This window comes from Oryctolagus cuniculus, chromosome 15 (assembly GCF_964237555.1).
Source record: "Oryctolagus cuniculus chromosome 15, mOryCun1.1, whole genome shotgun sequence".
NCBI classification, from domain to species: Eukaryota; Metazoa; Chordata; class Mammalia; order Lagomorpha; family Leporidae; genus Oryctolagus; species Oryctolagus cuniculus.
The window spans coordinates 78,550,037-78,577,520 of record NC_091446.1 but is presented as its reverse complement, the minus strand read 5'-3'; the positions used below and the strand labels follow the sequence as shown (position 1 = coordinate 78,577,520).

At 55.8% G+C, this 27,484-nt stretch overlaps 2 protein-coding genes and 1 long non-coding RNA gene across 14 annotated transcripts in view; 2 read left to right on the top strand and 1 right to left on the bottom strand.

Annotated features, from left to right (window-relative positions):
• The window catches only part of LOC103351333 (anthrax toxin receptor-like), a 53,706-nt gene extending 46,248 nt beyond the window's left edge, over positions 1-7,458 (top strand). For 8 of the 12 annotated variants that reach the window (XM_051823760.2, XM_051823759.2, XM_051823761.2 and 5 more), the window contains one exon: positions 3,861-5,389. In XM_051823760.2, the coding sequence (XP_051679720.2) occupies positions 3,861-4,268 (408 nt within the window). In that variant the 3' untranslated portion in view covers positions 4,269-5,389. Of the gene's footprint in view, positions 1-3,860; positions 5,393-5,415 lie in introns of those variants that run through there. The other 4 variants (XM_051823765.2, XM_051823766.2, XM_051823768.2 and 1 more) reach the window with 4 other exon arrangements.
• On the bottom strand, positions 637-3,869 carry LOC127484190 (uncharacterized). Its single transcript, XR_011382521.1, has 3 exons — positions 2,953-3,869; positions 1,506-1,614; positions 637-963 (listed from the first exon to the last, which is right to left on the bottom strand). It is a non-coding gene; the product is annotated as an uncharacterized lncRNA (long non-coding RNA).
• A 2,641-nt stretch (positions 7,459-10,099) lies between the features above and the next one.
• On the top strand, positions 10,100-26,170 carry ANXA8 (annexin A8). The gene is given in 12 exon segments (NM_001082019.1): positions 10,100-10,146; positions 14,594-14,684; positions 15,694-15,788; positions 16,925-17,038; positions 17,573-17,663; positions 18,278-18,357; positions 18,744-18,803; positions 19,056-19,149; positions 19,232-19,327; positions 20,516-20,574; positions 21,681-21,803; positions 25,802-26,170. Coding segments are annotated over 12 exon segments (984 nt in total). The 5' UTR covers positions 10,100-10,125; the 3' UTR covers positions 25,862-26,170.
• Positions 26,171-27,484: the final 1,314 nt, after the last annotated feature.

Sequence of the window (27,484 nt, the reverse complement as noted above, 5' to 3'; positions counted from 1 at the left end):
GAGAGGTCTTCCATCTGATGGTTCACTCCCCAGATGGCCGCAATGGCCAGAGCTGCGCCAATCTGAAGCCAGGAGCCAGGAGCTTCTTCCAGGTCACCCACCCGGGTGCAGGGGCCCAAGGACTTGGGCCATCTTCTACTGCTCTCCCAGGCCATAGCAGAGAGCTGGATCGGAAGTAGAGCAGCTGGGTCTCGAACCGGTGCCCATATGGGATGCTGGTGCTACAGGCCAGGGCATTAACCTGCTGTGCCACAGCACCAGCCCCCAAAAATAACAACGTTATAACTTCCTTCAAGTCCTTGTCTCACCCCCTTACTGTTCTTTTCTTCCTTTGTTTCTGCTTTCCTTCTAAAGCTACATTTGGAAATAATCCTTAAATAACTTTAGAATTAGACAAAATTAATTTCTTAGTAAAATAACACACTTGATGTCTTTCTTGCAGTTTTTTGAATCAAAACACATCTTAAGTTTCTTCCTGTACCCATTGCATATAGAAATACATAGATGAATTAGAATTTTTTTAACTCTTAGTAACCCTAATTTTAGAGCACATACCAGCATTTTAGATGCAGAGATGTGCCTGCTCATAGAGCAATTTTTCAATATACTAAAGTACATATTTATTAGTAGACCCAAATACATAGTTTTTCTGTAGAATTTACATATCCAAGAGCACTCAAATATATTTAGCCTCTGTGTTTTGGTATTTTAATTTATTCAGTAATGGCTCAGACATTTCATTGAATTTTTTTTTTATTTTACTTATTTACTTGAAAGGCAGAGTTACAGACAGAGAGAGGGAGAGACAGAAAGGTCTTCCATCAGCTGGTTCACTCCTCAAATCGCAGGAGCTGGGCCAATCCAAAGCCAGGAGCCAGGAGCTTCTTCCAGGTCTCCCACATGGGTGCAGGGGCCCAAGCACTTGGACCATGTTCTGCTGCTTTCCCAGGCCATAGCAGAGAGCTGGATTGGAAATGAAACAGGCAGGACCCAAACCAGGGCCCCTATGGGATGCTGGCACTGCAGGCAGCCACTTAACCCACCACGCCACAACGCGGGCCCCAAAGTCAATTCTTTACCAAAGATTGACTTGAGCTACAGTCACTGATGCTTGAATTTTAGCAAACTGGCTGAATTATATAAGGAAAAAAAACCTCCAGGCAGCTTTGACTGTCTTTTGCTGTCTGGTCTGATCTGCCTGACTTAATGCGTGTGGGCAGGGAAAGTCCTCCAGGGGAGCAGATTTTCAAAGGCGTTTGCTGTTTTCTGTCTTTTCTACACCTGTGAGGCAGAGCAAGCCGTCTCCGTGTCAGACAGAATGACCTTTTGCTATTGCTCTGAGCTCAAGATTTTAATCAAAGTATAAGGATGGTTGTTTAACAAGGAGACGCCCTGATTCTAGGACCTACCTTTTAGAAACGCTATGTAGTTCTTTCTTTTTAAGTTATTAACCTTTTACTCCAGTTCCTTGTCAGTCTAAGCAATTGGTTGCCAGGCAGACTTACATTTCTGTTTCTTAAACAGATGGCTCTTTGAGTGCCTAGGTTGCTGGTGGCCCTGGAGATGCTCTCGTAAAGCCATGAATCTTGAATGCATTTTCTTTTCTTTTCTGGGCTAGAACGTCAGAATAAAAGCAGTTTTCAAGTGGGCTTTGCAAGCAGCCACAGTCTATTCCTGGTTTTCATGTTGGTTTGTTTTATACAGACTATTGCAGCAGAATTTTATTTTATTTATTTTTAACATTTATTTATTTATTTGAAAGGCAGAGTTACAGAGAGGCAGAGGCAGAGGCAGAGAGAGAGAGAGAGAGAAAGTCTTCCATCTGCTGGTTCACTACCCAGATGGCCACAATGGTCAGAGCTGCACCAATCTGAAACCAGGAGCCAGGAGCTTCCTTGGGTCTCCCACGTGGGTGCAGGGGCCCAAGGACTTAGGCCATCTTCTACTGCTTTCCCAGGGCATAGCAGAGAGCTAGATCAGAAGTGGAGCAGCCAGGACTCAAACTGGTACCCATATGGCATGCCGGTACTGCAGGCAACAGCTTTACCTGCTACACCACAGCGCCGGCCCCGCACTTGATATTAATTTGATGGTCAGTTCATGGAAAATGAAATTAAATGGTAGCTTGTTGTAGTGCAAAAGAATTTTGAAACCCATGTGTGCAAAGGATCTTGTAAAAGTTCATGGAAAATGTACACCATGAAAAAAAATACATAGATTTCAAAAATTCTTGCACCACATTTAATTCCATTTTTTCCATGATATTTTGGGAATATCTCTGAGTAAGCAGAAAAGTCTGCAGAGTAGGGGGGCGAAGGGGAAGAGAAATTGAGAAGTCACAGCCTCTACAATGCCAGTGTGCCTCTCAGGTTGTGAAACTCTATGGCTGTGGTTTAAGAATGTCTTCTTGGTACGCTTTCTCCAGCGCTCTGAAGGTGTGCGTGAGCATGAGCCATCCTGTAGGCAGCTGGAAATCCCAGAGAGGGAGCTTTTTGCATGCTCTGGAATCTGGAGGTCCTGTTTTGTTTATAAGCAAAAGGAGAAAAAAAAATCCTCTGAGCATGTGAATGAATCATGAGGGTTTGAGCCAGGTGTGAGGCTTTGACAGGTGTACCTGGCAGAGGTTCCTTTGTGCACTTGCTGGACAGCCTTGGCCCTAGTAAGTCTGCCCTGTGACCGAGGTGTCCCCAGCTGCTAAGAAATTGCCCAGCAGGTGCCTGAGTGGTGACCCACGTATCCTTCCCAAAGGAGACTTCCTCTGCCCACATCAGAGGCCCCCGTGTATGGTCACGACTACCCTCAGGGCCTCTCAGTGGCCACCCCACGTTTATACTGGCTGTTGGGAAAAGTCCAGAAACAAGGAGAGAGCCAAATCATGCATGGATGCGCGGAATCAAAGCAAACCAAGGGCGCTCACAGAGCAAGAGGCGTGCAGAGCAAGAGGGAACTCACCAGGGAGATGTGGTGTCCTCGTAGACAGAATGCGAGCTCTCAGAACACTCAGACCAGAAGGATGCCTGCTCTCGGATCAGGAAGGGTTGAAGAGGGATGCCGGGTCTTTTATGCCAGGGGGTCCTACGCAAAACAGATCCCAAATGGAATCAGCAGGGAGCCTGTATCCAACAAAGGAGAAAAGAGGATCCTAGCCAGGGCGGAAAAACACTGAGCCATGGAGACAGCACAGAGGGTTCCACGTGGCCACCACCTGGGTGTCCTCCGAGGGTGATGTCACTTCAGACAGCAGAGAGCTGGACCCGAATACTAGCAAGAAGGGAGCTCTCCGGAGACATCAGGTGCATTCCAGAGCAGCCGAGCGTTGCCATGGGGACAGACAGGCCACAGGCAGCTAAGAGTGTGTGAGGAGGGGACCCACAGGGCAAAAGGAACATGAGGCAGACCACACAAGTTGAAGCAACGATCCTTGGCCACAACGATTGACAGCGAGGCTGTTCAAGGATCGGTAACAAGGCTGACGTGAGCCCAGAGCGGAACAGATCAGTAATGGCTACTAGCTATCCTCACAGAAGGACAGAAGTTGCCAGCGTCTCCAGAGCTTTGAGGTCTTTCACTCTGTGCAGGGCCATGGCCGGCACAATCTTCTATAATAATTGTCAGGTGTATGCACGCAACAGCCGTCACTCACAGCCTTCTGGCTCTGTTTATTTTGTTGTATTTTTTGGTAGGGCTTGACGTGAGTGACTCCATTTTGATTGGGATTTGATTGGACTCCCAAGGACCTTCACCAAGGCCCACCCGGCGGATCCTGACCCCGACCCCTTTGAGCCAGACAGCAGGAGGCTTCTGGTGCAATTGATTCCCTCGGGATCTCGGTGACCACCTCTCTCTCCTCTTCCCCGCAGGCAAGGTGCACCAACTTGGCCCTGGTGAACAGTCGATGCGCACAGGCCCCCTGCAGCCCGAAAGTCTGCCTTCGACCCAGTAGGGAGTGCTTTCACGTCCCCACGCCGTGCGACCCACAGATCTGTCTCCAGCCCAGCCAGGAGTGCTTCCCTATCCCACAGGCACCGTGTGGCTCCAGGATCTGCCTCCAGCCCACCCAGGAGTGTGTATCCCTCCCACAGGTACCTTGCGGCCCCAGGATCTGCCTTCAACCCAACCTGGAGAGCCTGTCCTCCATCTGCCATCCCCAGTGCTACGGCCTCCCTGCCAGGTACTCCGTGTCTTCCTCCAGGATACTGCCACTGCTCTCTCCCAGGAACCGGCAATCCCTCTATAGACACCAGCCCCGTTGTCCAACCTCTAAATGACCCAAAACCCAAGATTAAGAGGCCTCTATTTGCATATGCATTGAGCCTTGGTTTGTAGTCAAAAAAACGGGTGGGCTTTGTTGCTAACCTACAAGGGTCTGTTGCCTGGATGGATGCCCCACGATACAAGATGTATTTATACGGTAGTGTGTGGATGCTAGGCACGGACCAGTGTCACTCCCGGCAGCTCTGTCCCCAAGGCCTGGGACACATGGGGACATGTGCCAAGTTCTATAAGAAAGAGAGCCCAACAGGTCTTTGAAAAATCAACACAATGCAGTGTCTCCTTCCCTAATTTTTGCCAAAAGGAAACCTTGAGCCCCTCAGGCTTCTTGGGAGGCCTCCGTGTCCCCGGTTCCCATCTTGGACACCCAGATTCCAAGTGTGTTGGAGAAGGAAGGGAGGGCCCTTCAGGAAGGCAGACTTCTCTCTCCTGCACCCCCAAGTGCAGGGGAAACCTCGGGCTCCTGTCCACTTCCCCGGAGAAGGTCAACCCACTGTGTGCCCTTTGCCACCACTAAAGCAGCTAAGGCTCCCACAGGGATGAGTGTCACATGCGTGTGTGACCCAGGCCTGTGTGTGTGACCCAGACACCTGACACAGCACGGTCCCTGGTGGCCACAGCCCAGGCTGCCTGGTCATCCCTAACCTACCTTGAGAGTAAATGAGACGGCCCTCCACCTTCCCCGTGTCCTTGAAGCCTACATGTATGCAAGGCACTGGTAGGTAGAAATACCCACCAGACTTCTGGTTTTTAATCAGTATCAGTCGAATTGGTTGGACAGTGATGAACACGCTGTTCCCTGGGTTCCCAAAGGAAGTCTCTTTGGCCCAAGAACCAGACTTGAGAGGACTTAAGGAGTGCACCTGCTGGGAGGGAGGGGACAAAGGCAGGACCCAGGCTGAGCAGAGTCACAGGTTCAGGTAGGGCCCTAGGGGGCATCTCAGGTGAACCGGAGGAGGAATGAACGGTTTGGGGGTGAAGAGCTTTCTTCAGCAAGAAAAGCTGCTTGTCCTGGGGTTCTGAAACTTCCTCAACCCAAGGACCCCACAGAGAGGGGTGGAGGTGGCTCGCTCACTCTCTCTCTCTCTCTCTCTCGCTGCATCTGCTTCCTTCTCTCCCCGCTCTGCCCTTCTGTGCACTTAGCTGCCTGCCACCCTACAGTCCCCAAGTGCTCGTCCTCTGCCCAGACAAGCCGCAGAGGTGAGTGGACTGCTTCCCAGGGCCACATAGACTCGGGAAGGATTCTGGCTGGTTAAGGTGGTCATACCTGGTGTGCCCACCGTAGTCATTTCACGCAAACACGGCTGCGATTGGTCCCAGCGGGTAGCATGGGGAACAGTAGCAAGGATGTGGCTGTGGGCTGAGCAGGCACCCCCAACAGCGCTGTCTTCACATGTAGATGGAAATCTCCCTCTATCTCTCTATATATAACTCTGACTTTCAAATAAATAACTAAATCTTTAAAAAAGATTAAAGAAAGAAAGGAGACTTCAAGTTCAAGGTCAAGGCTGGTTTCCTCTGTGGCTTGCAGATGGCAACCTTCCCCTTGCCTCCTCCCATGGTCTTCCCTCTGTGTGCACCTGTGTCCTGCCCTCTCCCTATAAGGACAAAGTCCTGTAGAGATTGGGCCACCATCATGCCCTTCTTTAACCCCGTCACCTCGCTAAAGCCCCCACCTTCAGCTCTGTCCCACCGGGAGGCACTGGTGACACAGGACAAACACAATCCCTGGCAGCCCCGCCTTTCACAGTGACACTTCCCATGGTGGGTTCCAGGGGACGGCGGCACGCCCTGGAGAGATTTGAACAAGGTAAGTCCACAAGAAGCTTCTGCTGGACTCTTGCTACTGGGGCAGTTAGGCAGCCACAGGCAGGTCCCCTCCCACTGGCGGCGAGGTTTGCATGACGTTTCCTGCACAGCTCCTGAGTGGCAGCTCCCAGGCGAGGAGCTCGGGCTTTTGATGCAGCACTGGCCCAGGACGAGCTGCAGGATCTTGAAGGCACCTGGAGACACATCAACTCCTTAGGCAGATGAGGAGCCGTGGCAGGTGTCCTCACAGTTCCGGGAGCGCTGGTCCCAGGCCCCTGAGCCACTCAGGCCAGTATGCCAGCGTCTCAGCTCTCCAGCCCATAGTGGCCGGGGACTCTCAGATCCCAGCAAGGACTCCCTGTGACCTTGGGCATTAGGGTATTAGGGCCGCGGCCTCTGAGGCCTGGAGATAGAGATGAGAAGGGGCTTGTTATTCCAGGAGGGGGCGCTCAGAGCTCACATTTGTTTACCGATGATCACAGCCTTGTGGAAGGAATAGAACTGACTTGTGTTTCACCGTCTGGTCTGGCTTCATTCCCACTGTGTGTCCGCATCTGCCGTTGCCACCTGTGGGACTCACACATTCCTGTCTGGAGCCTGAAGATGTTTCTTTAACACATGAGAGAACGGAAGAGCATCTGGGAGGGGCACACGCCCCCAGAGAGCGCGTTACCCACCCACAGGCCTCCCCCAGCAGCTTCCTGCTCTGAGCCGAGCCCCCAGCCCCTCTGCAGCCTCTTAGCCTCTGGGGCCCGTGTGGTCAGGTACCGTGGAAGAGACCTGTCACTTGTCTGCACCGTGCTCTCCCCCACCCCCGCCCCCATCATTCATCTCCCCCACACTTGCTCATGGTGGACTTGGACAGTAGCTGATACATTCTGCAGCCCATGGCCAAGATCAACCAGGGAGCCTCAGGACCCAGCCAGCACTGTGGCCTTCGTGGCTCCTTGTTGCTCCCTTCCCTGAACCTGTCACTCCCAAACTCACTATGGGGATCTCTCTCTCCCCTGACTCTCCTACCAGTACTGTGGAGGCTACCACCTCGCCTGACTCATCACTCCCACACCCACTATTTGCTCAGCCTTCTCAGGGAACCCTCGCCAACCTGGCCCCCAGAGGAAACCTGGCCAGGTGCATGGGGCCGGGTGTGCCCATCCTGGGTTACTAAGTGCTCCCGGGCAGGTTGGCACCCATGGATGTTAATGCTCAACACCCTTCAACCGAAGTCTCAGTGCTCAGCACGGCTTGTTAATGCAAAGTTCAGCTTTATTTATTTATTTATTTATTTTTAATAAATGTTAGAGGAGGAGACTCGAAGCCAGGATAGCCATGGCTGTGGAACCTTAGAGACTTGAGAGCAGGCCTGATGCCTGAAGGGTTAACAGGCTTTGCTCAGGGTGGGGCTAGGAGGCCTCAGAAGCTGCAGTGGGCAATACAGCAGCCCCACGCAACAGGAGCAACAGGACGAAACACAGCAGAGGGCCACCCCCTCTCTCTGTCTGGAATTCTGCCTGCCTCTCGAGTAAATAAATACATCTTTAAAAAAATAGCAAGGGAGGAGTTTACATAAGCTTCTTGGATTCAAAGTGCATTGGCCTTGGAGACCAGACACGGAGTGTGCACAGCGCAGATTGCGTGTACGAAGGAACTACAAGATGTTCCCGGAAAAAGTGGATCAATTTATTTTGGTGCAAAAAAAAAAAAAAAAAGTAAAATCCTTGCACATGAGGGAGTCTTCAAACATTAATGGAAAATGTATATTATGAGAAAAAAAATCTATGCATGGATTTCAATTTTGGGTGGGATAAACATCTTTATTTCCATCTTTTTGAAATTATTTACTTGAAAGGCAGAGTTAGAGACAAAGAGAGACCTTCTATTCCCTGACTCATTCTCCAAATGGTCACATGACCAGGACTGGGCCAGGTGGGAGCCAGGAGCCAGGAGCTTCATCCAGGTCTCCTATGTGGGTAGCAGGGGCCCAAGGACTTGGGCCATCCTCCACTACTTTTCCAGACGCATTAGCAGAGATCAGAAGTGGGGGCATCTGGCCCCCACCCACAGGGCCCCCTGGGGGGTCAAGAGACCCAAAGACCTGCAACCGGACCGGCAGTGACTGTAGGTTGACCCAGTGATGGATGGACTGACAGCATCCCACGGTGCCCTGCACCTGGCTTCTCTGGGTGCCTGCATTCCCAGGGTGTGGCTGCCTCCCAGCCTCCACTTCCTGGCCCCACTCCATCCCCACCCACCCCAGCCACTCTTGCAGAGGGAGCAGGCTGTGAACACTGCGTACTGTCGAGCAGAGAGCACTGGGCCCAGGACTTGTCTCGGGGGACAGTTCTCAGCTGCATTGACCTAAAGCGCCACAGGAGCGAAACTCCACAGAGCAGTTAACGCCGGCGGGGCCCCAGCAGCCCGGTGAAGCAACACCATAGAGCATGAACGGCTCTTTCAAAGAGATGTGGACAGCGGGGAATGCTCCAGGCGCCTGGGAAGAGGCTTCTGCCCCTGGAGAAGCATTTTTTGTTGAGGTCGTGGTGCCCTTGTGCAGGGTTGTGGTTAGCAGGTTCTGCTGTGGACTCACTGTCAAGGCCCTGGGCGGGAGGACCCTTCGTGACCTCCCAAGGGCTGGCTTCCTCCTCCCTCCCTCCTTCCCTCCCTTCCTCATTTTCTTCTTTCTTTCTTTCACTTGACACAAGCCATTCTATTTCTATTCCGACAATTTTCACCCCTGCAAGAATTTGATTTTTGATTTGCATTTTAAAAAAATCACCCTATCATGGGCCTGGATTTCACTTGGGGGCTACAGGACCCCTGAGGGTATATGTGTGTGTGTGTGGGTGTGTGTGTGTGTGCAGCTGTGGGTCAGGCCTGCATGGCCCAGATCTCCCCCAGCTCTCTCCACCCTGTGGCTCTGGGCACCCTGCCTCCAGCCTTGGCTCCCCTCAGCTGCAGTAGCAGGTGTTGAACAAGCAATGGGCCACGTTGGGTGCTCCTGGGTCCCTACCCCCACACCTACCTAGTCTGTGGGTGGAATTGTCTCTTATGACCCACTTTCCACACCAGCCCCCTCCCATCATGTGACAGGTAAGAGCACCATGGGAGATAACAAAGGAGTAGCCAGGAGTGGAAAGCAAGGAATGAGGGGATGACCCGGGCTGGGGGGGACCCCCGGATAGGGAAGGGGACGAGCGGCCAACAGGAGCACCCCTCTGCTATGGTGACAGCAGCTGCCCTCCCACAGGAGCCACCTGGGGAAGGGGAGGCGTGGGAAGAGCCACTGGGGATCAACTATCCAGGCTGGGGTCCAGGGTGGGCAGACTCTCCTGCCCCAGGCAAAGGGTGAGCTCTCCCTCGGGGTCCAGTGAAGAGCAGGAGACACGGGGGACCCAGGAGTGGCCTTTGTACAAATTCTCTAAGCACCAGAGCTGCTGCGTGTCTTATTCCCTGGGACATGGAACTCATCCCTGCCTCTTAGTGCTGCAGCCAGGAATCACAGGGACAGGGAGGTCCTGCACACGGCAACGGCGACGCCACAGCTGCGTCACCACCCCATGGCGCCGTGCACTACGTGGAAACCACGCCGTCAAGGACAGAACAGAGGCGTGGTTCTGCTTTTACGTGCTTGAGGTCTCGCAAACGCTGAACAGAAACAAGCCTTGTTCACTGTGCATGCCTTTCAAAGCTGGAACTCAGACTTTCCAGTCCCTGCAGCCACCACAGCCCAAACACTGGGCGGGGAGTGGAGTCATTCCCCAGTACAGGCTGGGGCGGTGCCTGGGTGGGGCCTGGGAGCCACAGGAGGGGGCCTGGAGCCAGGCAAAGACGAGGGAGGGGAGGAAGGCAGAGGTGGCCGGCGCTGGGCGGGGCCTGGGTGGTAGGCGCTGGGTGGGGCCTGGGGCCAGTTTGCACCGCACCCACCCAAGCCGCCTGCTCGGCAGCCAGCAGCCAGCAGCGGGAGCCAGCAGTGTCCAGTCTTCCGGCAGCTGCTGACCTGTGTCCATCTGTCTCGCTGGGACAGTCAGCCGTGAGGTGGACGAGATGGCCTGGTGGAAGGCTTGGGTACGTGGAGCCAGCAGGGGAGAAGGGATCATGATGACATCTGGTGCTGGTCCCCCAGGGTGGGGGTGGGGGTGGGGGGGCAGAACTTGGGCGGAGGTCAGCTCAGCCTACATCTGGCCGCCTGCTGGGCCAGCACAAGGAGAAACTGGGGAGAAGCTCCCCCAGGCAGTGCTGTGGGGATGGTAGCAGGAGATCAGCCAGATAGAGATGGCTGGAGAAAACAAAGAGGGCAGCTGAGGGGCAGGGCATGTCCAAAGGAAGGACCCCTGCCACAGTCAGGCCTCTGGTATGTGTGTGTTGGCAGGGGGCTGGGGAGGGTATCTCTGTTGAGCCTTGTGTGTGAATGTGTGTGGTATCTCCGCTGGCACCTGCATCTGGGGAGAATCAGGCAGACTGCGGGGTGCAGCGGGAACAGCAAGCGCAAAGGCACAGAGGGTGGGGAGCTTGCCTTCCGGCTTGAGGGCCCTGAGTGAGAAGAAGATGGACATGGAGAAGCACGCAGGGTGTGTCCCAAAGGCCCTGGCATGGCAAGTTGGGGGAGTTCCTGCTTTACCTTAAGATCAGTGGGGAGCCATAGGAGCCATGAAGCTGGAGAGGGACCTGCCTGGACCGGCTGAGACAGGGGGCCAGGGAAAGGGGATCCGGGATACCGGACTGGGGAGGAAGGAGAGTTAGCGGGAGGGTGTGGCTCCCTGGGGCCTTGCAGGCAGGAATCCAGGCCTGGGGGAGGGGGAGGGCTGGGGGTGGGGCACAGCCCAGCCCTAGCTGAAGGACTGGTGCTCAGGAATGCAGCCTGAGTTTGAGTCCCAGGAGTTGGAAACTCTGAAGGGGACGAGCAGAGGGCGCGTCCTGGGCAAACAGGAGGCTGCGTGCTCTGCGCACTTTCCCCACTTCCTCCCCAGGCAGCCCCAGGATCAGGGCTGCACCTCGTGCCCCACAAAGGAGGCTCACAGACATCAGGCGGCTCTGGGGGGCCTCGGTGGAGGACCCAGGCTTGCCCGGCTTCAGGAAGTCTCTGTGTGGCCCCATGTTGCAGCCTGGTGAGGGGCTCTCAGGTGCAGACAAGCTGGACTCTGGCCAAGTGGGACAGGCAGGGCGCCAGGGCGGGAGGGGCAGCTGTCCTGGCTCCAGGGAAGCAGCCGTCAGCCAGCACTGGGCAAGGGGTCCAGGGTGGCCTCCAATTTCATCCTGGCTTCCGGGACCCAGCTTCGAGCAGGGGCCGTGGTGGTGGCAAGAGCCTAGCGCTGGGCAGTTTCCAAAGCCAGGGGCGTGCTGTGGCAGTCTGAGATCCTGGGACCTCACAGCCGATGGGGCAGGGGCGGAGGCCGGCCCCAACCCCTGCTGTGCCTATAGCACACACACCAGTCTCCAGGAGTAAGCTAAGAGCAACCAAGGTCGCCACAGTAGCAAGTGTTAGGGTCTGGGTTACAGCCTCATTCTTGGGCTGTGTGCGTCCCAGCAGAGAGAGAGGTTGGGGAGCAAAGTCTCAAGCAGACGCCGGGAGGAACCAAACGTCTCCTAGGCACAGAGCTAGGCCAGGAACAGGACCGAAATGGAGGAAAAAGCCACTGGAGGGGGCCCTGTCTTCAGGGGTGTGGCCCCTCTGTGCCTGGTCTCCCACAGGTTGCCCCATGACAAGGGAAAGCCAAGGTGTGGCGGTGGCCCTGTGCCCATCAGAGAATGCGTTCTAGATGAAGCGCCATGGGTTATCTGAGTCACCTCTTAAATGTGCCTGTCCAGACCAGCCCACCCCAGGCATGCCCCCACAAGATCCTGTGAGCCAGCACAGGGGTCTGTGACAGAAACTCCTGCTGATACCCAGGCCCCTGCCTCCCAGAAGGTCACCCCCTTGTTTCCTACAGAAAGGATAGGGGCTTCTCCATGCAGAGAAACCAGAGCCAGCCAGGGGGCTGCTGGCAAACTGTGCAGCAGGGGCAGGGCCACCTGAGTCCTACCTCACACCTTCGTGGCCTGGTTGGTCACAGCTCCCCAGGTGCCAATGAGGGGGCAGGGCAGCCGTGCAGAAGTCACCGCAGCCCAGTATTGAGAGTGGAGGCACTCCCAGACAACCTGCGTTCTGTGGGTGACACTTCCTTCAGTTACGTCTTCCCAAAAACCCACAGTCTGGGAAAGGCTGAGTCACGGGCAGAGTGGGGGAACTGGGTGGAGATCACATTCTGAGTCACACTGGGGATGAGGTCCCAGCACCACGGCTTCCTGGCTGCATCCCCTTGAGGAGCGGAGCTGGGGGCGTTAACACTAACCTGGTGCAACCGGCGCCAGCAAGCAGCCACTCAGGGTACTGACAGCAGCACACGGCTCCACAAACACAGGATGGAACAGGTGCACGCACAGCTGGGCCACCCCTGGGTCCACGGGGGCTCTCTGGATGGAATTCCCACAGAACTGTTTGTAGCAAATGCTCCTGCAGAACGTGGTGCTAAAACGGGAGACAGGCATTCAGTGACATGTGAAGTTCAAGCACAGGGGACAGAAAGAAGCCTTGCTCCTTACTCAAGACGAAAGTCTACAGATACAGCGTGGATGGGAGTAGTTGGCTCTGTATTTTTTTTTTTTAAAGATGTATTTATTTGAAAGGCAGAGTTACAGGGAGGCAGAGAGAGAGAGAGAGAGAGAGAGGAGAGAGGTCTTCCATTCGCTGGTTCACTCCCCAAATGGTCTCAATGACCGGAGCTGGGCCAATCCAAAGCCAGGAGCCAGGAGCTTCTTCTGGGTCTCCCATGTGGGTGCAGGGGCCCAAGGACTTGGTCCATCCTCTACTGCTTTCCCAGGCCACAGCACAGAGCTAGATGGGGAGTGGAGCAGCTGGGACTCAAACTGGCACCATATGGGATGCCGGCACAGCAGGCAGCGGCTTTACCAGCTATGCCACAGCGCTGGCCCCATTGGCTCTGTTTTTTTTTTTTTTTTTTTTTTTTTTAATTTATTTGACAGAGTTAGACAGTGAGAGAAAGAGACAGAGAGAAAGGTCTTCCCTCTGTTGGTTTACCCCCCCAAAATGATCTGAAGCCAGGAGCCAGGTACCTCTTCCTGGTCTCACATGTGGATGCAGATGCCCAAGCACTTGGGCCATCCTCCACTGCCCTCCTGGGACACAGCAGAGAGCTGGACTGGAAGAGGAGCAACCGGGACTAGAACCCGGCACCCATATGGGATGCCGGCACCACAGGCGGAGGATTAACCAGTGAGCCATGGCGCCAGGCCCCGGCTCTGTATTTTTAAGATGTGACTCAGTGGTAGGGAGGAACTGATGGATAGAGGTGGACCCATGGATGGGTAGATGGGTGGGTTGATGAGTGGGTGGAAAGTGGGCAAGTGGATGAGTGAGAAGGTGGGAAGCTGATGCACAGACCCAGTGAGTGAAAGATCAGACTCAGTGCAATAGCGCCCTGCCCTGCAGGGTCCCTGACTTCACTGCTTTCAGTGCCTAACTCCAGGCCCCTAGAGTCCCCACCACCCCTCCCTCCAAAACACACCCCGAAGGGGAGGTCATCCGTCTTAAGAAGCATCTGGGAAATTCCACAGGTGCACATCCAAACGGGCCCCAGGCGGCCCACGGAGAGGCGGCTCGAAAGCCCTGGGCCAGGGTGCTGGGATCGCCTGGTTGATTTCACACTCTGCACAGCATCCCACGGCTCTTTTCTGAACCCAATCCTCTGACCCCTGTAAGCTGCCAGGATGGCCCTGGAAGTTCCTAGAAGAACCCAGGCCTTGGGAAGAGCGCAAACTGAGCTCACACCATGCCTTCTACCTCAGAGCCATGCCTGGCGTCCCAGGCCCCTCTGTACTCTCAGCACTAGGAAACCTTTTCTTATGTGGCCATTTCCCTCCCAGCTTCCAGGGGCCTGTGCCTCCCCACTGCTTATAGATGGTGCAGCAGGAAGCTGGGTGCTGCCGGCCTGCTGCCTGCCTCCAATGGCACTGGCGGAGACACAAGTTTGATGGCCCCAGCCACTCCTGCCTGTTGACCAAGAGGCTCAGGGGCTTAGAGAAGGCGCCTGCGGCTCACTAGGCTAATCCTCCACCTTGCGGCGCCAGCACACCGGGTTCTAGTCCTGGTCGCGGCGCCGGATTCTGTCCCAGTTGCCCCTCTTCCAGGCCAGCTCTCTGCTGTGGCCAGGGAGTGCAGTGGAGGATGGCCCAAGTACTTGGGCCCTGCACCCCATGGGAGACCAGGAAAAGCACCTGGCTCCTGCCATTGGATCAGTGCGGTGCGCCGGCCACAGCACGCCGACCGCGGCGGCCATTGGAGGGTGAACCAACGGCAAAAGGAAGACCTTTCTCTCTGTCTCTCTCTCTCACTGTCCACTCTGCCTGTCAAAAAAAAAAAAAAAAGTGCCTGCCAGGGTAGGTTATGAGCTGGGCAGGAAGCCTGGGCCATCCTCGCTGCCCCTTCCTGCTTTGAGCAAGCCTGGCTCTCTTGCAGGTTGAACAGGAGGGTGTCACGGTGAAGGGCAGCCCCCACTTCAACCCAGATCCCGACGCAGAGACCCTCTACAAAGCCATGAAGGGAATCGGTGAGTGGGTGCCCACAGCCTGGCCACCAGAGCGGGGGGGGAGGAGTGTGCCTCCTTGGGGCACTGCTGTGTGCTTGAGAAACTTCTATACCAACAGCCCTGCAAGGTGGGTAGCAGGGAACAGTGGGGAGTGGGGCTGGCCCCATGATGCTCTTGGAGACTGACACCATTACTCAGCTCCCCCAGCAGCGTCAGCACCTGCACCCCCAAGGTGGGCAAGGGGGCTGGGCAGTTGCTCCTCCCTGAATCATGAGAGAAGTATGACAGAGGCGCCCTGCTGTGTGTCCCTGGGCAGGCGACTTGATTCTGCCAGCTGGGCTTTCTTGCAAGCACATTGACCCGTGCGGCTGGAGCAGTGCTGGGAATGGGGTGTAGGCGGGCGTTCTGGGTGTTCTGCAGTGTGCCCCCTGCCCACTGGTGGTTAGCCATGGAGCCAACTTCCTTCCTGTCCCCAGCATGAATTCGAGGGGGAAGGACCGGCCTGGAAGCCTTGCTTCCTCCCCCACCCCCAGCTGGGATTCCCCTCTCTGCTGGCTCTGCCTGGTGAAGAGGTAAATTCCTAGGCCCAACCATAATTTCATGTCCTGTACGTCCAGTGACATCTTCATTATTCTCTGCACTTCCCAAATGGGCAAACAAGACTCAGAGAGGGGAGGCTGCTTGTCCAAGGCCATGTGGGTCCAATGGTCCGGACTCTGGGTCATGACCCTTCCCCCACCATGGTCATCTCAAGGGAGGACTGGGTGGGAGATGGTGCAAAGGCCCAGGGCTCATTCCCAGAGCTACCTGGTCCTCAGAGGCACCACCGTGGGGGCGGGGCTGGGGCTGTCACACCCTGACATGGTGCGCATGGGAGGTGGGACTGGGGAACATCTTCGTTACCTGGCTGGCTGCTTGGACTAGCCAGATTGGGCAGGGGGAGGTGGTCCCCAAGGCTGCAGCCTCAAGCAGCTGCCCTGGGGACTCGGGGTGGTGTTGGGTGGGGCGCTCACGCCATGTCCCTCTGCAGGGACCAATGAACAGGCCATCATCGATGTTCTCACCCGGAGAAGCAGTGCGCAGCGGCAGCAAATAGCCAAGTCCTTCAAGGCTCAGTTCGGCTCGGTAAGGGGAGGGCCGGGCGTCGTGGGTTTTCAGCGACAGCCTTGGGGGGAAGTGTGGGCCTGCGGGACATCCTGACACCAACACAACTTCCTTTTTTCATTCCTCTGAAGTTCAAGTGTCCCGGGCCTATCCCTCTCATCACGCCACGCCTTCTGCTCCCACTCTGGTCTGCACTGTGCTCAGCAGGACCCCTCGCCCCCACCCCAGGGCCTGCAGCTTAGCTCCTCCCACTCCTGCACCTGACCTGCCCACTCCGCTCCACACCCCAGCTGTTAACCAGAACTGTTTCCCTCTGCTCTGCCTTCCTCTTGCTGGAGCTATTAGGCCTCATCCCTTCTGTCTCATGGGAGATCTGAGACCCCCCCCCCCCACACACACACACAATGGACAGGACATTTGAGGGTGTCAGTTAAGGCAGGAGCACTGAGCACTGCTGGAACTCCCCATTGGCTCAGTCCCCTTGGTTTGGAGATTTAATGGGGAAAGACCAGTGGGGACACCTGGGCAACAGGAGTGCACTTTTACAGATTCCGGCCTCCGCCCAGCCGTGCGTATTCCCTGCACTCAACGTCCAGGGAAATCGATGTTCACAGGGGTTGAGGAACTTGCCCAGAGTCTCAGGGCCTACAGGCAAGGCTGGGACTTTCACTGCAAGGTGGACGAAGCCTGGATCTTTCTGCCGCTCTCTGCAGTTCAGGTGGCCCCCTGTAGAGACAGGCATCCATTCCCTCAAGGGGTGGTTGCCTGTGGCCACGTGACAGGCAGTGATGGTGAGCATAACTGCACGGTGCCATCCTCAGAGCTGACTGTGGGATGAGCAGCAGTGATTCCATTTCCCTGGGAGCTCATGAGAGGCCCAGCGCTGCTGTCGAGTGCTGAGCTGTGTCTCAGACACTACCGACCCCTAAACCATGTCTACCAAGCCCTACACCCCGTCCTGAAGCAGGACAGCCATTTTCTCTAACAGGTAAGGATATTGCTGCCTACACTGGACTAAGAGCTGGCCAGAGAGACCCCAGCCAGTGCATGGCAGGGCCTACGTGGGAATCCAGCCAGAGCAGCCCCTGGGCCCAGCCACCTCTCCCCTCAGGTGGGCCTAGCAGGTAACTCGTCACCTTTGCTTGTGCCTGCGTCAGGATCTCACGGAGACCTTGAAGTCGGAGCTGAGCGGCAAGTTTGAGAGACTCATTGTGGCCCTCATGTACCCGCCGTACAGATACGAGGCCAAGGAGCTGCATGATGCCATGAAGGTAACGTCCCCTGAGCCACCTGGTGGGATGGCCCCCTTGAGCCTTGGCTGGGCGCCACGAGCCTGCAGGTGGCCGCTCAGCACCAGCACCCAGGGGCCTCGATGAAGCCAAACTCAGTCCTGCCCAGGACACAGTCAGACCAGGCTGCCCGCCTTGGCAGCCCCTGTGTGGTCTCCAGGGAGCCTCCTTTACATCTCGCCACTCCTGTTGCTTCTGCAGACTTGGAGGGAACAGGAGCCCTGTAGCAATGAGCATTTCTGGGAAAGGCAGCTGGCCTTGGGGGCAGGGGCTTGTGCTGTACACCTGTGAAGCCTCCCCCACCAGCGGGGTGGGGGCCGCCTGTTATCCGGGTCCAAGACCACCCACGTACATGCCACAGCCACCCCTGAAGGCAGACACGGGATTTCCCCTGGGAGCAGGCTCCGTGGGGGCTCCCATCAGAGCAGGGACTGGTTTTTCCTGGGAGCCCGGCATCCTGGGAAGGAAGAATGGCGATGGAGCGGGAGGTGACAGCACAGAGGTTTTTGTCCCCAGGGCTTGGGAACCAAGGAGGGCGTCATCATTGAGATCCTGGCCTCTCGCACCAAGAACCAGCTGCAGGAGATCATGAAGGCCTATGAGGAAGGTAAGGGAGCCACAAGGGTCTAGAGGGCACGGGGCTGGAGGCACCAGCCTCCCTGGGCAGCCTGGCGGGGAGCACACAGGCACCGACCTTCCGAGACTTTGCCCCACACGGGCGCTGAGCACCTACCGTGTGTCAAGTCCAGTGCCTGCGTGGTGAGATTGGACCTGACTCCAGTCCAGTCTAGCCGGATGCTGGGGACTGGCCCGGCTGTGCCCGTGCCCATCTCCCTGCCCTTTGAGGGCCAGGGCAAGGCTACAGAGGACCATCTGCTGGGGCCCCATTGTGGTGAGGGGCATGGACCACAGCCCAGCTGTTCTGCATGGTCTATGGGATACCTGGTAGGCAGAGGCCTGAAATGCGCCATGCTGTGTGCTTGGCTCTGCCCAAGCTGGTGATGAAGAGGAGCTCGCTCAGCCGCCCCCAGCCTGCTCTCTGCTTTTGTGCTGAACTTGACCAGGCGTCTGTATCACTTCTGGTTCTGAATGACCACACAGCTGACAAGGCCAAGGATGTGTCCTTCCCAGAAGCCTTAATGAGGGAACAAGAAATGGGGCTCAAAGAAGGGAGGCAGGCCCCGGCCCCCAGCCATGCCTCCCTGTCTTGTTTCCCTACAGATTATGGCTCCAGCCTGGAGCAAGACATCCAGGCAGACACGAGTGGCTACCTGGAGAGGATCCTGGTGTGCCTCCTGCAGGTATCATAGCCAGACCCCCAGGGGCTTCCTGGGCGCCAGGAGAGGCAGGGACAGGGGCACGAGACGGCTGTAGCAGCCTGGGCATATTGGGTGTATCTCAGTGTGGTTGGAGGGTCCTGTCTGCACTGTCCCCTCATGACCCCTGACTCAGCCAGGTGAGGGCACCCCGGGAATGGAAGAGGAGCTCCTTATCACCACGCAGGTCCTGCACTCAGGCAGCCCTGGTGCCCGGCCCATTGCTCACTGAATCCCCCAATCCCCATGAGGTGGTCCTTAGTGCTCCCACTGTACAGATGAGAAGGTGGAGGGTTTGGCTCCCCCTGCCTGCCCTCTGCACCCCGGCGGCTTTGGCCGGCCAGCCTGAAAGCTGCCTCCTCTGTTCCCAGGGCAGCAGGGACGACGTGACTGGCTTTGTGGACCCAGGACTGGCTCTCCAAGATGCACAGGTTAGACTGCACCCTGCTGGCACCCCAACCACTTCTGCACCCAGGGACTTTCTTTGAGGCAGGCTAGGCCCCTTCCGGCTCAGCAGCTCCCCGCAGGAGCCTTTTCTGGGGAAAGGGAAGGGGTGGGGAAACTTAGGGGAGGGAAGGGGCCACTGTAGCCGTGGCCTGGCAGGAGCAGCCCACGAGCCTAGGCCCTGGGATTCTGCCCCTCGCCTCCTTGGTCCCCTTCACCCGGCGGCATCCCAATGGCAGGATCTGTACGCCGCGGGCGAGAAGATCTGCGGGACGGACGAGATGAAGTTCATCACGATCCTGTGCACACGCAGCGCCCGTCACCTGATGAGAGGTACGGGGAGGGAGGGGCAGGGGGAGAGGCCACGCACGGGCTGCCATCCCCATGTCCCTAAGCGGAGCCCACCTCATCACAGTGTTCGAGGAATACGAGAAAATTGCCAACAAGAGCATCGAGGACAGCATCAAGAGTGAGACCCACGGCTCCCTGGAGGAGGCCATGCTCACCATTGGTAAGAGCCAAACCGGGCGGTAGGCTAGGCCGCTGGACAGCATGGCAGGTGCAGGGACCACACCCCCTCCCTGGGAGGACCCTCCCCCAGCCTACACGCTCAGCCTGGGATCCTGGCACCACCCAAAGGGCTCCAGGGGGCCTGACAAGGAGTGTGCAGCCCGCGTGGTGCCCGGTGCTGTGTGGGTGAGTGCTGAGGTCCGCTCCCAAATGACACCCCCAGGCCCTGGAAGTTCTCATCTTCCCCGCTTCGCACCTGAGTCAGGGAGGCCGAGTGACAAGGTCACACGGCGCCGTCTAGGCAGGGCTTGAGCCTGCCTCCCGCAAAGCCTGCAGCCCAGGGTTGGGTCGCCAGCCTGCTGTCCAGGCACCCAATCTGTAAGAGACACGCCCAGTGGCCCAGGGTGCCTCCGTTCATCTGTTCCTAAGTGATATGCAAAGAGGATCCAGGCAGGCCAGTGGCCCCCATGGCTGCCTCTGTGGAGCTGACTGGCAAGACCCTAGGTGGAGGCGTCTGGGTGTGAGAGCCCCGAGGCAGCCAAGGGTCTGAGTGATCCCTTGAGAGGCCGCGGCTGGTATCTCTGGCTGAGCCCCATGGTTCCCAGTGCATTTTTTTTTTAAGATTTATTTATTTGAAAGGTAGAAATACTGAGAGAAAAGGAGAGACTGAGAGAGAGTGAGAGATGTCCCATCCAAATGGTTCACTCCCCAAATAGCTACAAGGAGCCAGGACCTTCCTTTGAGGCTCCCTTGTGGGTGCAGGGGCCCAAGCACAGGAGCTATCCTCTGTTGCTCTCCCAGGCACCTTAGCAGGGAGCTGGATTGGAAGCAGAGCAGCTGGGACTCGAACTGGCGCCCATATGGGATGCCAGTACTGCAGACGGAGGCTTAACCTTCTACACCACAGCCGCTGCTGCGGCCCCACACCCCACCCCAGTGCATTTTACATCTCACCCTTTCACCTGCTCTGGGCTTTTGGGGCTCTGCCTAGCGCCCCAGGCTTCCTTCCCTGCCCCGCCTTCCCCTGACACAAAGCCTCTCCTTTTGGGAGTAGGCAGGGCATAAAGAAATAGGCCACACCTTGCACAACCCACCCAGCCCTAAGACCGGAGGCAGAGACAGGAACAAAGGTGTGTGTGTGGCTCCGCCCACACTCTCCCGGTGCTAACAGAGCTTCCCTGTTCGCCAGTGAAGTGCACCAGGAACCTCCACTGCTACTTTGCCGAGAGACTGCACTATGCCATGAAGGTAACTGCCCCGTCCTCTGCCCCCTTACCACCCCTCCACAGCACCAGCTGTACCACACCAAGGGGGACAGAGCCACCCCTGTCTTCAACGCCGGGCTCTCCTCATTTCCCAGCCTCTTGTGGATCAGAGGGATTTCGGTTCTCAGGGGGGCAAACGGGGAAGGGCAGGCGCTGTCTCCTGCAGGTGAGTCCAAGCAGGTGCACTCAGGGTGCTCATGGCACTGAACTTTCGCAAGGATCCTGTGAGACCCACATCAGGACTGCCATCCGAGAGGTGGTGACACTAAGGCCCAGGTTCAAGGCCATGGTGCTGCTGAAAGGCAGGGGACCCAGGCTCAAACCCAGGCCAGTCTGGCTGTTCTTGGCATGGCCTCATGTGGCCTCCTTGGGAGCAGATTGGCCACTGGAGATCACTCCAGGACAGTTCGCAGGGACATTGCCACTCATGCAGCTTGGTTTTCTTCAATCTGCCTATTGTCCAAAAGCCTGCACCAGCCAAAAACAAAACAGAAAACCAACCAACCAAACGAAAAACCCAGATGTCCAAACCACTCATCAGATGGCATTTCCTGTATCTGGAACCAAAGTTAAATGAATTCCCGGAGACGAAAGTCAGCGGCCACCTTCTCTGATTTATGGTTGCTGGCACCACTTAAAGATGAGGTCCACACCAGCACCCCCAGGCCTCTGGCCACAGCTGCCCAAGAAATGAGGGCGGGCTTTGGCCTTGCAGCTCCATCTGACACTGAGACGGGTCAGGGTATAAAAGTGAATAGGAAGGGCCCCTGCTTGTGAAAAGGCCAGTGGCATTGATCTTGGAAATGCTGCTGCCCCAGGAAGAGCTCTTCCTGGAGCCGTGGCTGGTTCACCTCCGTAATCCAGTGGCACAATCCAAGTGCAGCTTGAGGCGTTGAGTCCTAAGAAGAGGAGAGACCCGAGCAGGGAGTGAGAGGAGATTAAGGGAGTGGAAACCTTAAGCCACCAGAGCAGCTTCTTAGAGTTCCCCCTCCACCCTGGAACAGGCTCATTTCCACATAGGCTTGCCCCTCATTGCAGAGATGGATGTGAAAGGCAGGAGGGGATGGCTGATTGCCACTTCTCATCTAGGGAGCAGGGACACTGGATGGGACCCTGATAAGGAACATCGTGTCGCGGAGCGAGATTGACTTAAACCTCATCAAGGGTCAGTTCAAGAAGATGTACGGCAAGACCCTCAGCAGCATGATCATGGTAAGTGGGGGGCTCCCAGCTCTGACCCCAGCCTGAAACAGAGATGCGAGCAGGAGACCTGCACGCTCAGACTGACACCACACGTGTCCAGCCCCTTGGTGGGCAGCACCTGCTCGCTTTATTAGCACGTGGCATGTGCAGAGCCTAGCACGGAGCTGGTGGGTCTCAAACCTGAGGGGGGTGGGCGCAGGTAGGAGCATGCAGAGAACAGATTGTGGAGGTCCCCACGGGTCTGACCAGGAGGTTGGCTTTGCATTTGAGTCATGGTTGTTCCTTTGAAAATACACCACCTCCTTGCAGACAGAACTAAACAGCCGATGAGTCCACGAGAGGACATAGTTTGGTAGGAGTGGAAGCAGCTGCTCATACTCAGATTGAAGCAGTCCTGAGAGCAAACTTTCTTTTGAATTCCAGAATGAGACTGACTGTGATGCCACATATTTCATTATTTATTATTTTCTCTCTGTTTATCTTATGTATTTAGAAAGCAGAGACATGTGTCCCATCCACTCATTTACTCCCCAAGTGCCTGCAGCAGCCAGGGCTGGGCTAAGCCAAGCCAGGAGCCAGGAAGTCAGTCTGGGTCTCCCGTGTGGGTGGCAGGGACCCACGTACTTGAGCCCTCACTGGCTGCCTCCCTGACTGTGCATCAGCAGGAAGCTGGAGTGGAGTTCAGAGCCAGGACTTGAATCCAGGCACTTCTGATACGGGACGGGGGCATCTCAAGCAACAGCCCAACGGCTGCACCAAATGCCCACCCCGGCAGCAAACATTTGAGGAGCTAAATCATGTGGGCTCCAACACATCCCCTAACCAGGTTCCAATTACTGAAAGTTCTGGAATCTTCTAGATGCACCTGTCACCCTGCTATAATTTCAAGAGAAATAGTTCACCTGGCAATTAATGTAAACTGAAGCTTGGACAGTCTCATGAGCAAAGGTCAAGTCGTGGCCAGTGTATCCTCAAATCTTCACCAGCTACTTAGTCAAGTTGCTAGTGCTTCCATAACTGTCTACCTTGTACTGCATTTCCCAGGACACATATAGCTTCCAGTACAGTCGGCCCTCCCTAGTGGAGCATTCCACACCCATGGGTTCAGCTGACTATGGATCAAAAAGTTTCAAAAAAAAGCCAAAGTTGCATCTGTACTATGTAAAGCTCTTTTTCTTGTCACTGTGTCCTAAGCAATACAGTGTAACAACCACTCACTTAGCATTTCCATTGTATTTGGGATTATAAATAATCTAGAGTTGACTGAATGTACCCAGTAGGACATGTGTAGGCCGGACAAGGGGTCTCCCCAGAGCTGATGGAAATTGTGCATTGTGAAGAAAAAAAAAAAAAAACCACTACACATGGATTTCAAAATCCTTCCCACATAAATTTACCTTTTAACTCCGTTTTCCATGAACTTTGGAAGTGCCCCCTTATGCCAACACTGCACCAATTTTTGTGAGGGACTTGACCATGGGTGTCCGGGGGAGGGGGAGGGTCCTGCACCAGTCCCCCTGTGTGTGCTGAGGGACAGCTTGAAGACACTTGGGGGTGGGGGTGGGGAACAGCAGCTAGGTTGGCGGGGTTGGAGGGTTGGAGTCATTCCATGTTTTGTTTTCGGCTTCCTGGCTGATCTGGTCAACAGACAGAGCGATAGTGACAAACGAGCCCGGGCAGGCAGATGAGCTGACTGTCAGGAATTCCTTCAATCACACGTGATAGCATACGCACCCCAGAGATCCTTTGCCTTCTGAGTTAGCTTCAGTTGTTCTTCAGAAGCAAGAAAGCCCTGCTCAGTAGAATGCCCGCTTTGACCTGTGTGGACCCCCCGGTGGGGGCAGACGCAGCGGGTTCATGATTACAGGATTAATCGACAGTGCCATCTCCAGGAACATGCGAGGCTCACCCGTCTGGATGTTTTTCTAAATTTAAGAAAATCCAGGTGGGAGTGTGAAAAGGCTGGCTGTCCATTTTCTTTCACTCTCTGTAGACAGTATCAAAGCAAAAAAACCCTTTGCACCTGTGCTACCAGTGTTCAAAACTCCCACATAGGGACAGGCGCTTAGCCTGCTGGTTAAGATGCTGCCCCACCTGCCTGCATCCGGGTTCCCAGCCTGGCGCTCGCTGCCCACTCCAGCTTCCTGCCGTCACAGGCCCTGGGAGGCAGTGGTGATGGCTCAAGTCACCGAGTCCCTGCCCCTCGTGAGGGGGACCTGGGTTGTGTTCCCAGCTCCCGGCAGCAGCCCAGCCCCAGCCGCTTCAGGGATTTGAGGGCTGGATCACTGGATAAGAGCTCGCGCGCTCTCTCTCTCTCTCTCTCTCTCTCTCTCTCAAATAAATAATTATTTAGTTCCCATTTAAAAATTAATAGGCAAATGTATTAAAATCCATGTATAGCTTATACATTTTAAAAACATACTTAATGCTTTTTTTTAAAAAAGATTTATTTATTTATTTGAAAGTCAGAATTACATAGAGAGAGGGAGAGACAAAGAGAAAGAGATCTTCCATCCAGTGGTTCACTCTCCAGATGGCTACAATAGCTGAGGCTGGGCCAGGCCAAAACCGGTAGCTTCTTCCAGGTCTCTCACGCGGGTGCAGGGGCTCAAGGACTTGGGCCATCTTCCACTGCTTTCCCAGGCCACAGCAGAGAGCAGGATCAGAAGTGGAGCTGCCAGGACTCAAACTGGCGTCCATATGGGATGCCGGCACTGCAGGCAACAGCTTCACTTACTACATCACAACACCGGCCCCAATTAATGACTCTTTAAACAAACTATATCACCTAAATTGTCTTTAAAATAATACTTTAAAAGGGGAAATTTAAACATCTACAATAAAATTGTAGAGCCCAGACAAGCAAATTTTACTGCACTGTCAAGGAATAGGTAACACAGGTGAGATCCGTAATGAATCCACTCCCCTCTCTGGAGTCCTCTGTCCAGCCACAGAGGCAGGCAGCTGCGTAACTGACCCCGCCCCTGGCCCCTGGCCCTGTGTGCAGACCCTGGACTACCGAGTCCCTTCTGCCAGCAGCTCAGGAATGGGGCCCAGCGCTGGGCCTGTGGGGTGGGGCGGCCTTTGGGGGATGAGCATTCCTGAGCAGCCAGCACACCCTCCCCTGCTGCTCCCTTGCAGAGCCCACCCTCATCGACCTTTTGTGGGACGAGAACAGGTCTGAGGGAGGTGAAGAGACTGCTCGGCCTGGGGTGTGTGTGTGTGTGTGTGTGTGTGCGCGCAGCTGCGGGTCAGGCCTGTGTGGCTCACTGCTCGGCCTGGGGTGTGTGTGTGTGTGTGTGTGTGTGTGCAGCTGTGGGTCAGGCCTGTGTGGCTCACTGCTCGGCCTGGGGTGTGTGTGTGTGTGTGTGTGTGTGCAGCTGTGGGTCAGGCCTGTGTGGCTCACTGCTCGGCCTGGGGTGTGTGTGTGTGTGTGTGTGTGTGCAGCTGTGGGTCAGGCCTGTGTGGCTCACTGCTCGGCCTGGGGTGTGTGTATGTGTACAGCTGTGGGTCAGGCCTGTGTGGCTCACTGCTCGGCCTGGGGAATGCGTGTGTGTGTGTGTGTGTGTGTGCAGCTGTGGGTCAGGCCTGTGTGGCCCAGACCCCAGCTCTCTCCACCCCATGGCTCTGGGCACCCTGCCTCCAGCCTTGGCTCCCCCCAGCCGCAGTAGCAGGTGTTGAACAAGCAATGGGCCACATTGGGTGAATGAACGTTTGGGTGCTCCTGGGTCCCCACCCCCACACCTACCTAGTCTGTGGGTCTCTTGTGACCCACTTTCCACACCAGTCCCCCCTCCATCATGTGACAGGTAAGAGCACCAACAGGTGATGCAAAGGCCAGGAAAGAGGGGGTGACCCAGTATCGGGGAGCCCCCAGCATAGGAACCCCAGAGGAGCCCCGAGAAGCAGCCCTGGAGGTGTAACACCAGAAGCTGTGCTTGGCAAGCCGGGCCAGCCTCACAGACACCCCTCCCTCCCTCCTAACGCCCTGTGCTTCCCGCCCTCAGGAAGACACCAGTGGTGACTACAAGAACGCCCTGCTGAGCCTGGTGGGCAGCGACCCCTGAGGGCACTGAAGACTAAGAGCAAAGGCCAAGACCCCACCAGGACCCCTGGGCCCTGCCTGCTCGACCTTGGCCGTGGCCCACAGCCAGCCCTTGCGTCTTCTGTCTCCATGTCCAGCCAGTGTTTCTGACCCAGCCTGGGGCTCCTCTCCCCACCTTGCTTCCAGGGCGCTTCCAGTGTGAGCGCAATGCTAGCCTTGGTGTTCTCTGCAGGTGAACAAAGGCGTTGGCATGGAGGGAGCTGGCTGGACTCCCAGAGAAGCAAAGGCGCCTTTGCTGTGGTTGGCAGAATAATAAAGCTTTCTATGTCCAGAAGTGTCTCTGGGTTTTTCAGCAGTGAGTAGAGTGAGGTCCATTTCATTTGTTGGAACCAAACCTTTGGGGAGTGAGCAGGCCAGAGTGTACCTGTGGGCCTGCCCCTGGGGACATGCGGCATGGGCTGTGCTGCCATCGCCCTGCACACTGCTCTTGGCAGTGAGAATGGTTTCTATTCACCTGATTAATAGCCCGAGTCCTCACACCTCAGGGTTGGGAGGGACTTCACACATCACATAGGCTTACCCCAACCTGCGGTCTGACTGCCCTACAGGACATCCAGCGTGGCGCAAGCCTGGGGGTGCTTGGGAGGTACCTAGTACACCTGGTGTGCTCAGGATGTACTCAGAGTACACTTGGAGTACCTGGTGTGCTCATGTACTTGATATGCTCGGGTATACCTGGTGTACGTGGGTATATTCAGTGTACTTGGGGTATGCTTAGTATACCTGGTGTACTCAGAGTGTAGTAGGGGTACACTTGGTGTACCTGGTGGGCTCAGGGTATACTTAACTATACTTATTATACCTGGGTATATTTGGTGTATTTGGGGTATACTTAGTATACCTAGTATACTCAGGGTGTACTTGGAATACTTAGGTATACTTGGTATAACTGGGGTATACCTAGTACACCTGGCATACTCAGGGTGTACTTGGGTGTACTGGATACACTTGAGTATCCCTGGTACACCTTGGTGTATTTGTGTACTTGGGGTATACTTAGTATACCTAGATTGCTCAGGGTGTGCTTGGGTGTACTTGGTAGACTCAGGTGTTCTTGGTATAACCTCCTCTGCAGGAGCTCAGAGCCCACACTGTTCCCACCTCCCCATCTCTGGCCCAGCGGACGCCCTTACCCTTGGCCCTACACACTGCAGCAGGTTCAGACGCTGTGGCCCAAGCCAGGCTCCAGGCAGGACAGTCACAGGGACTGGAATGTTCAGCTTTGATGGACACGTTGTCCTCCTTCGGATATCTGAAGTGTTGCTATTATGAAAGTACACGTGCCGTGGCCCCAGGTGGCAGAGTTGAGAACTATGGCACAATGAGGCAGGCATCGGCTCTGTGAAAGGAAGAATTCTATGGACTGCATTGGTTGGAGAAATACTGGGCTGCCCAGAGAGGCGGTAGCCCTAATCTTTGGAGGCAGCCAGTCCACTTCAAGTACACCAAGGATACCCAAGTACATGCTGAGTACACCAGGTGTACTAAGTATACTCCAAATACACCAAATATACCCAAGTACATCAAGTACACCCAAGTATATCCTGAGCCCACTAGGGTCTTCAAACCCTGGAGTCCCAAGTCA